Source organism: Bufo bufo, chromosome 7, assembly GCF_905171765.1.
Source record: "Bufo bufo chromosome 7, aBufBuf1.1, whole genome shotgun sequence".
Lineage (NCBI taxonomy): Eukaryota > Metazoa > Chordata > Amphibia > Anura > Bufonidae > Bufo > Bufo bufo.
Window position 1 is genome coordinate 217,144,460 of NC_053395.1, and position 10,860 is coordinate 217,155,319.

At 48.1% G+C, this 10,860-nt stretch overlaps 1 protein-coding gene across 6 annotated transcripts in view; it reads right to left on the reverse strand.

Moving 5' to 3' along the window:
• The window catches only part of CCNT2 (cyclin T2), a 73,686-nt gene extending 63,330 nt beyond the window's left edge, over window positions 1–10,356 (reverse strand). For all 6 annotated transcript variants that reach the window (XR_005780523.1, XM_040440551.1, XM_040440549.1 and 3 more), the window contains exons 1-2: window positions 10,166–10,356; window positions 3,974–4,055 (exon numbers count right to left, since the gene is read on the reverse strand). Coding sequence is in view for 4 of the 6 variants with exons in the window: in XM_040440551.1 (XP_040296485.1) it covers window positions 3,974–4,055; window positions 10,166–10,323 (240 nt within the window). In the remaining 2 variants the exon portion in view is untranslated. The remainder of the gene's footprint in view (window positions 1–3,973; window positions 4,056–10,165) is intronic.
• Window positions 10,357–10,860: the final 504 nt, after the last annotated feature.

The window sequence follows — 10,860 nt, forward strand, 5'->3', positions numbered from 1 at the left end:
GCCCGCTATGATGCGCAAAGGGCCTAAAAGGAAAAAGGACAGGGGTTGCCTTTATGAGACATCCCCTTATCTCGTTAGCGCCACCCTTCACTGTTATTTCTCTACATACGTAAAGGTCTCGTACGGACGCTTCCGATAGCTGCACCTGTTACCAGGTAGCCGACCCAACTCCCCGGGGAGTCTGGCAGCCTCCCTACTGAATAATAGCATTCACACAGAAAATCTGGATTTGCAATCTTAAAACGATTACAGAAAATATTTCAAGAGCTAAAAAGATTCCCGAATCATTTGTTCAATGCTCATTGCACTACTAAAAGTTAAAGGGGTTGTCCAGGGTCGGAGCTGAACCCGGACATAGCCCCTTTACTCATCCAGCATGAATGAGTGGAGCATTTCTTGCTCCGATGCTCCCCACGCAGTACGATAGGCAGAGGCTTTCACCTAGCAGTGAGCCTGGTGACGTCACCGGCCCTAATGGGAGGTCTAGAGCGCTGCCCTAGCCTGTAAAACAACAGAGAGAGGCGCTATAGACTGCCCATTAGTGCCAGAGACATCACCAGGATCACTGCTAGGTGAAAGCCTCTGCCTATCATACTGTGAGAAGCCAGGTACATCACCGGTAATGAAGAAAAAGCCCATGACCTGCGTCACAACGCACAGGGCAAGGTGGAGCATCGGAGCTAGAAATGCCCCACTCATTCAAGAGATTATGTCCGGATTCAGCTCTGAACCTGGACAACCCCTTTAAAGGGGTTTTCCGGTCAATGTACATTGATGGCCCATTCTCAGCATAGGTCTTTAATACCCACTAGGTGGGGGTTTTACACATTGCAACCCCCCTGCCAATCAACAGTTCCAAAGCTCCAGAACTACACAGCTCTGTCCATCATGTGGGGGATGGGCCACTGCAGCCAATCACGGCCTCGGCACGCCCGGAAAGCCTCACAGATTCTCTCGGCTTCTTTTTGAAAACCCCATCCACCGATACCGTTCTACAATTGTAATCCATGCAGCGCAGAATCCACAACTATCCCACCAGGCCTCATATGCATCTGTTCAACGGGTCTGTGAAAACCACAGTCTGCATGAGGATGCCATCCCTCGGTGGTCCGTTTTTCACTGATTCATTGCATTAAAAAATGGACACAAACATTATAAATAAAAATATTGGTCAAAAAAAAAAAAAAAAGTCTTACAATACCTTATCAATTTTGTGCAAGAGTTACATCATCGGATCACACAAGGCAGAGCGCGTCTCAATGCCGGCTATACATATCATTGCAGCTGTCTTTTGAGGACACTAATTGCTGGGAGGTATACAGCAGTAAACGGCCCCCTACCTCAGCAGGAAACGGCCCCTACCTCTCAGCAGTAAACGGCCCCCTACCTCTCAGCAGGAAACCTCTTTTGATGGCTGCTTTCTTTTGAATAAAGGCACATTTAAGAAGGTAGAAGATTACAATGTGAAGGAGTAGACCCGCCATATGGGCAATTTACTTAACTTCTGTATATACCCCTAAAACAAGGACAACTCAAGGTGTTGGTGGGCTTAAAGAGGACCTTTCACCGATCCTGACATTGTGAACCAAGTATCATGACATATACAGCGGCGCCCGGGGATCTCACTGCACTTACTATTATCCCTGGGCGCCGCTCCGTTCTCCCGCTATGTCCTCCGGTACGTTCGGGGACTTGGTTATAGTAGGCGGAGTCTGCCCTTGTTCTGCGGGCGTCTCCTTCTCCTAGGCTGTAGCGCTGGCCAATCGCAGCGCAGAGCTCACAGCCTGGGAGTTTTTTTTCTCCCAGTCTGTGAGCTCTGCGCTGCGATTGGCCAGCGCTACAGACTAGGAGAAGGAGACGCCCAGCAGAACAAGGGCAGACTCCGCCTACTATAACCAAGTCCCCGAACATACCGGAGGACATAACGGGAGAACGGAGCGGCGCCCAGGGATAATAGTAAGTGCAGTGAGATCCCCGGGCGCCGCTGTATATGTCATGATACTTAGTTCACAATGTCAGGATCGGTGAAAGGTCCTCTTTAAAGGGGTTGTCCAGTTTCTTATATTGATGACGTATCCTCAGGGAGGGTCATCAATATCAAATAAGCGGGGGTCCCACTGCCCGCACACCTGATCAGCTGCTTGAGAACATACCACTTTTCACGGTTTACCTGGGAAGGAGCAGTTGTGGTTACGTTCTGTCCCATTCAGGTGAATGGGACGGCAGAGCTGTAATTCCACCGCTCGCCTCTGCGATATCAACAGCGAGCAGGTAAACAGTGGCGACAATGCTGCGCCTAATTGGCAGGGGTGTCGTGAACCAGACCTCCACCGATCTGATATTGACGACCCTACCCTGAGGATAAGTCATCAATATAGGAAACTGGACAACCCCTTTAAAGAGGACCTGTCACCACGAAATGCAGCACAATCTGCAGGCAGCAGTTATAGAGCAGGAAGAGCTGAGCAGACCGATACAGTTTTGTGGGAAAAGACTCAGCAACAGTTGTCATTTATCCATTGAAATCTCAGCTACTTCTGACTTCATTACGGGAGTTGATGTCAGTGACGGACAGCTATCTCTGTATACACGTAAGGACGCTTTACACTGGCTGATTCTCGGACAGATAATTGTTCACAAGCGTCCATAGGAAGACTCGTTATCGATTATCTGGAAGTGTAAAGGTGCCGCCAATATCCCGCTGAAATCACTGGATTTCAACATGCTTGATCCCTAGTTCCCAAGTTAAATAAGCCCCTGCAATATGAGTCTGCCCATGGGCTTACTCCCATTTGGAAATGCATGCACTCAGTCAAACTGAATGTGCATGTGTTCAGCAGAGTCTGGAAGAACAACTGATAGCTTTTGAACGGTGTATGGTCCCTTAAATGGGTTTTCCAAGTGTTTTTTAGGCTACTTTCACACTAGCGTTAATATTTTCCAATATTAAGATTCATCATAGGGTCTCAATAGCAGAAAAAAAGCTTCCGTTTTGTCCCCATTCATTGTCAATGGGGACAAAACGTAAATGAACAGAATGGAAAGCTCCAAAATGCATTCCGTTCCATCCTCATAGCGGAGAGCAGCATGCTGCGGTTTTCTTTCTGTCATGGTATGCGCAGACCCACATGCAAGTCAATGGGGATGGATCCGTTTTCTCTGACACAATCTAACAATAGAAAATGGATCCGTCCCCCATTAACTTTCAATGGAGTTCATGACGGAGCCGTCTTGGGTATGTTAAAGATAATACAACCGGATCCATTCTGAACGGATGAAGATGGTTGTATTATCAGTAACGGAAGCATTTTTGCTGAGAAAGTAGCCTTGCTTATGACCTATCCTCTGGATGGGTCATCAGTATCTGATCGGTCCGACACTCGGGACCCCCGCCAAACAAGTGTTTGAGAAGGCAGCATCGCCCAGAGTAGAGCTGCGGCCTTCTCCATTTTTTCCTAGGCCAGTGACGACAGGTTCTGCTCTGTGATAGTCGGACCCCCACCAATCAGATACTGATGATCTATCCAGATGACAGACACCATCGGCACAAGATGGACCCCATCCCTGCAAGGGAAAACAAGACAAAGATGAACATGAAGTATTTCACACATTTATTGCCTGACCACCAGTGCTTTTCAAGAGACATCATACAAGATGAAGATCTGAGAAAGGTCCTTCTCGAGCCGCAGTCGGACAGGCGAGTTCTCTTTCCAGTGGAATAGAGGAGTACACCGGGCATTCTATAAAACGTACAGAGTCATCACCTCTGGTTCCCAGTGGGTTATTTTTACAGAAAAACAATAACCTATCAGCATGTTTTTTAGGACACTGGATGAAACTGTTGGAGGAAGAGGTAACCCACATATCGGGGTGCAGCCCGAGCCCCCCCACTGATCATACTTCTATGACACATCATGGTTTCCCTTAATTCACTCACATTACCATCAGCAGAAAGGCTGGCGAGGGTACTTACATTTCTGTTGTATTTGGTAAAAGAATGATGCATATAGAAGCGGTGCATGTAAACAATGGCAGTGTTGATGGTGAGCTGGGATCTGGAGCATCGGATTAAGGAAAGCAATCGCCGTCTTGGAAGGAAACATGAATAACAAAGGAACCTCACACACCTTCCTAGTGTGCATAGTGTGAACAGGGAGCATGAAGACGAGTCACTAAAAACAATCCGCATTAATCATTTCTCGTTAGCTATGTAGACGTCAGGCACCAGTGGGGCCTCAGCGCATGTTCCTGTTCTATCAAACAGAGCAATAACATAGTACAAACACCTGGAAATATATGCGGAAAGCGGAGGGTGGATAAAAATCTATGATTTTTTAAAATAAAAATAAAAAAAATCTGATATTTTTTTATTTAAATCTGATTTTTTTTTATATATAAAATGCTTTTTGAGGAAAATATATTACCATCCAAAGGTTATTCCATCATGAAATAAAGATTAGTTTTTTAATTATGTAGAATAAGGCTGTATATGTTTAACTTTTTTGGTAAATAAATTCCATTAATCCATTCACAATGGGAGGGAAGAAATGCAAATGAGCTCTTAACAAGCTTTGCCTCTAATGCCACCAGATGTAAGGCAGCTGTCCTATCAAGTCAATATTCAGCTCTTAAATAAGCCTTGAGACATGACTTGGATATTAAATAAGCCAGCATCTCATCTGCAGACAGCTGTTTCGGGGTGATTGCCCCTCATCAGTGCAGAGCAGATAGTACTGGCTTAACTGGGTAGGAGGCCTGAGTCTGAAACAGCTGTCTGCAGATGAGGTGCTGGCTTATTTAATATCCAAGTCAAGTCTCAAGGCTTATTTAAGAGCTGAATATTGACTTATAGGATAGCTGCCTAAGAGCGACTAACACATTGGGGTTCAGGGAACACATTGGGGTTCAGGGGTGCACACAGAATTTCTCCAGTTGTGTCTGTTTATGTACCCGAGAACAGAGCACATTAAAATGGAGTTCAGCCCCCACAGAGGATGGCAGCCGCTCAACCCTAGGATCACTTTAGAGGGGTTGTCCCATCTCACTAGGATACGTCACCAATGTGACCTCTGGGATCGGCACCTATCTCCAGCCCAGGGCCCCCAAAGTAAGCAAGCACGGCCACCCCTCATTAACTTCTATAGCAGGCATCCTCAAACTGCGGCCCTCCAGCTGTTTTAAAACTAAAACTCCCACAATGCCCTGCTGTAGGCCGATACCTGTAGGCTGTTCGGGCATGCTGGGAGTTGTAGTTTTGCAACAGCTGGAGGGCCGCAGGTTAAGGATGCCCGTTCTATAGGATTGCCGAAAACAACTGAGCGCTGTCGCTTCAGAACTCCATTAGAATTGAATGTAGAGCATGTCACACTTGTGTGGTGCATCCCCTCCTTCACTTTGGTGGCCCCACCTCCGGGACCTGGACCTATCTGACATTGGTCAGGGAGAGTTGTGACCCATTGTAGTTTAACCACCTAACTGTTTTGCCCCAGTCCAGCTTCAGCAGTGGGAAAAGTAGCTAACTGGAGGGGGGAGGGCTGCTTTAGATGCTGCTATCTCCCGGTCTTGTTTGAAAGCTGACATTCCAGGCTTTCAGACAACACCAGAATGCCAGCAATATGTTCAGTTCAGGGGAAGATATCACTGATAGAAATCGGGATGCTGTGAACGCAGTTTTTTACCTGCGATTATACCCGACTCGATTTCTAACAGTGCTTTCTCCTCTGTTGCTGATGTCATTTTGGTCTTGTATGAAAGCCTGGACTGTCAGCTTTCAAACAAGACCAGTTGTATGTTTCTAGCTGCTACCATTCAGGAGATAGCAGCATCTAAAGCAGCCCTCTCCCTCCAGTTAGCTACTTTTCCCACGGCCCAAGCTGGACTCGGGCAAAACAGTTAGGGAACCTGTCACCGGGATTTTGGGTATAGAGCTGAGGACATGGGTTGCTAGATGGCCGCTAGCACATCCGCTATACCCAGTCCCCATAGCTCTGTGTGCTTTTATTGTGTAAAAAACCCGATTTGATACATATGCAAATTAACCTGAGATGAGTCCTGTCCCTGACTCATCTCACATACAGGACTCATCTCAGGTTAATTTGCATATGTATCAAATCGTTTTTTTTACACAATAAAAGCACACAGAGCTATGGGGACTGGGTATTGCGGATGTGCTAGCGGCCATCTAGCAACCCATGTCCTCAGCTCTATACCCAAAATCCCGGTGACAGGTTCCCTTTAAGGAAGTCATACCCACAGCTGAGAACTCCACGACTCTTGGAAACTACAACCAAGTCACGACTGACTGATTTATACACGGACGCCTTGCAAACGACATTAGCTACAACAGCGTGGACCAGGGACAGATTGGGACACTAATGTTCCTATTGGTGACCACAGCAATGCTGTAAAGGATACATCATGGGGCGAGCACTTACCGGCAGGTCTCCGCTCACATTTCTCACAAGCTCTTTGTATAATGAAAGAAGAGATCTGATCAGTCGCTAAGATCAACCACCGTCATATCACTTGCACTAGTTTTAAAGGGGTTGTCCAGCGGTATTCAATTTTTTGTATACTGCTCCCAGTGGGTTAGAAATAAAAGAAGACGTCCTCACCGATCGGCAGACGCTCTCCACTTCCTGGTCCCGACTTGACAAGCAGGAAAGACCTGATTAGACAATCAATGGGCGCAGGAGTGACCGGTGGAGCGCGTCTTTCTGGCATTGTGTGTGTGTCGAGCTGGGACCAAATAGTGGAGAATGGCAGGGATCAGTAAGCGCTGAAGCAGCAGCAGGGATCAGTGAGGACAAGCATTGCTGACCCACTGTGAGCCAAATATAAAAGGAAAATACCTCCGGACAACAACCTCCCGATAATGTTCCTGCTATTTGATGCACTCTGCAAGATCAAGGATCAGGGTAAGAGCTACGTCTTGTATCCTCCTTTCCCTGCTATCAAGGAGGCGCCTGTACAGACCTCACTCTCCGCTCTGTCTCCTCATCCATGTATGAAATAACTAACAGAATGTCAGAGACAAATATACATTTGTTGAGCATATTTTAAAGGGAACCTGTCACCGGGATTTTGTGTACAGAGCTGAGGACATGGGTTGCTACATGGCCGCTAGCACATCCGCAATACCCAGTCCCCATAGCTCTGTGTGCTTTAATTGTGTAAAAAAAAAACGATTTGATACATATGCAAATTAACCTGAGATGAGTCCTGTCCCAGAGAGGAGTCCAGCACCGCCCCACATCCTCAGAATCTCCTCCTTGCTCCCAATCAGAAAGCTAGAGCTCCGTAATCTCGCGATGCACGAGCTAGCGCATGCAGTGTCAACATAGTGTTCCTTCCCTGTGCTGGCATCAGCCTCAGGGAACGGTGCATGCGCTAGCTCGCGCATTGCGAGATTACGGCACTCTAGCTTTCTGACGTCGGGGGGCAAGGAGGAGATTCTGAGGATGCGGGGCGGTGCTGGGCTCATCTCCGGGACAGGACTCATCTCAGGTTAATTTGCATATGTATCAAATATGTTTTTTAACGCAATAAAAGCACACAGAGCTACGGGGACTGGATATTGCGGATGTGCTAGCAGCCATCTAGCAACCCGTGCCCTCAGCTCTATACACAAAATCCCGGTGACAGGTTCCCTTTAAATCACTAGGATATGACACCAATATCAGATAGGGATAAGTCCCACACCTCTCACCAAAACAAGTGCCCCAAAACTTAGCAGAGAGCTCGACTGTCTCCAGCAGTCCCATAGAAGTGAATGAAGCGGTGGCTGCGCTTTCGCAGTTCGCACTCCATTCATTTCCATGTCACCACTAAAAATAACCAAGAGTCCTCACTGAGCTATTTTCCGAACTCCCATAGAAAAAATGGAGAGCATGCTGCGTATAGGGCTCTGTCCCTCACTCTTAGGGCTCATGCTCACGAACGTATGCATTTTAAAATGAATAAAGCATGGAACGGACACAGAAAGAAAATACTTCGTGTGAATGGGCCCTTACAGGTGGGACCCACACCTATCTGACTTTGATGACCTATCCTAGAGCAGGGATCAGCAGCCTCCGGCACTCCAGCTGCTGTGCAACTACAACTCCCAGCATGCACACTTACTCGACTGTTCTTGTAACTCCCATAGAAGTGAAAGGAGGATTCTGGGAGTTGTAGTTTTAGAACAGCTGGAACACCGGAGGTCGCTGATCCCTGTCCTAGAGATATGCCATCAAAGTCTGATATGACACAACCCATTTAAAGGGATTAGGTCAAGCTTTTAAAGCATCGCCTGTCTAGGGGCTACGCATCGGATCAGTGGGAGTCTGACCGCTGGGACCCCCAATGATCATGAGAATGCCATTAAATAAACAGAGATATGGGACACGCTCGCGCTGCCACTCCATTCCTTCAAGGGAATGCCAGCGACAACTGAGTAGAGAGCTCAGCCATTTCCGAGAATAAGTTAGATCCGCACAGCTGACAAGTCTGATCCTTTAGTAGTGGTCTCTGATCTGCGGCTTCACTACAAGTCCCAGCATGCTATGACAACCATAGGAACCAACAATACTGACATTCAGAAGATGCCCCTTCTACAGCAAGGAGCCCCAGTAAGACCAGTAAGGGGGGGGGGGGGGGTGTCAGATAATTTTCTGGGCTGATACCAGTAAACAATACATTAAAATGTTCCAAAAATCTGACTATTAATCCCATTAACCATCACTGTTACCGCCATAGACTTGAAAATCATTATAAAGGGATCAGAAGACTAGTCGAATAACTCCCCCTCAGGGGACACACAGACAGCGTTGATCATCGTCTAACAACGGACACGTCGTGCATTTGTACATCGCAGCTGAGACCAGGCCTGACGTTCAATCGTCACGCGGATCAGCTGCAATACTAGATGCAACCAATAAACAAAGGGGGCGCTATTTCCAGAAAAAAAATCACAACCTTCTACCTCTGGGTACATTTTTTGCAGACCCATTGGAACAATGCCTATTGGAGAAGGATAGGACATGCGCCGATATTTCTTTGTGACCGTATCGAAATTACCGGGTACTAAATCATCTTTTGCGGTTCGGATGGGGACCGAAACTATGAACGTGTGAACAACAGAGCATCCTAAAAATATTCCAAAAGAGGATACAGCGTCCGCTCCCCCATTTTCCTCCATGATAAACAGAGACAGACATGTCTGGTCTATGATGTACATATGATAGCATGAAATTACCAATAGAGGGTAGGGGGAACTAACTATAGTATTAGGTGGGGGAGGGGTTCCCTCAGGTTAAAAAAAAAACATGCCTGCTATCCTCTAGAAAGCGCATCACGTCTGGTTATGAATTGGGCCGAGCTGCAACACCACACATCACCTACAGACAAGAGGGGCGCTGGTTCTGAAAGAAAGCAGCTGTGAGGCTTCCGACTTCACATAAAAATAAAAAAAAAGCAAAACAAGAACAAATACTGGATGTCGGACCATTTACGGTGCCAGCCTTAAACTACTACTGGGGCGACTCAAGGACCCCCCCCCCCCCAATCCTTTGTATGGGATCTACACAAGGATCGGGGGGAGGATCAGAGCCCCCAATAAATAAAACTGGAATTCCTCTGCTGTATGAATACAGGGGCAACTACAGCAGAAGCAGTGAACAAAACTACAGTGGAAACAAAAACACTAAAATTTAAAATGTCTAAAAGACACGTATATAAAAATATATATATATTGTGAATTCAAGTTGACAATACAGCAGAAAATAAAAACCTAGAAGCCAATGGTAAAATTTAGATTTTTTTTAAAATAAAAATAAAACTAAAAAGAAAGAAAACAACTAAATATCCCTTTTTTTGCGGAGATAAAACCTCAGAGGCGGCCCCTGGGGAGGAGCAGGTGCGGAGCTCCCCCGAGGGACCCGCAGGGGGGAGGCCGCAGTTGCCGGCACACTCTGCCATGTTCCCAGCGGCCCAAGCCGCAGACAAAGAGCCGCCCGAGGCCTCCTCCTCCCCGCGGAGGACACAGGCAGCCGCCCCGGCTACATGACAGCAGCAGGCCTCACCCCTCTCCCTCCTCGATCCCCCCTGAGCCGCCGTCTCCTCAGCGCCCGGCATGGCTAGGCTTCCCGGCCGGCACTAGGCCGCAGGTGACTGACGAGAAGGATACACGTTGAGGCGCTGCCCCATGTCCTGGACGAGATTGGCAGCTTGCTGCCGATACGACAGCTCCTTGTCGGCCTCCATCCCGCAGCGCCTCGACGGGCTGTTCTCCAGCTGCTCCCGGGTGAAGAACCAGCGAGGACTCGGCGCTCGGCAGTCCGCCATCACCGTCTGCCGCCGAACCCCAGTGCGTCACAATCACCGGAACTGACGTAAGCCTGAGCCGGAAGCGCTTCCCCTCACGTAACCCGCGCGTCAGCCCCTTTCTCCGTGCGTGTAGTGCGCGGCGCTGCCTGACTGCCCGGATACATAGCAACCCCTAGCAACAGTCGGGGTGACCACGCCTACTGGGAGGGCTTTACGCCTTCTCGTTTACATAAGAAAGCACTTCCATGTGCCTGACTGAGCGCAGGCCGCAGCTTCTTCATCCTGTCCCCATTGTCAGCCGCGTGCTGTCTGCGCTCCAGCTGGTCGGCCATTGTGCGCCCGCAGTCGGGGGGCGGCTGTGTGTCCTTGGCTGCCCTCTCCATGACTGGCACATAAGGAGTCTCCCTAATATTACAGTTTACTTATTATTATTATATTTTTCTTGCCTATTTCTCCTGTAACCAGGGCTGACATTAATACAGCCCTCAGAGAAGTCCTCACTGCAGAGCTGATCTGGTGGTGCTAGGACCCGGCAGCTCATGCAGACCCTGGGCC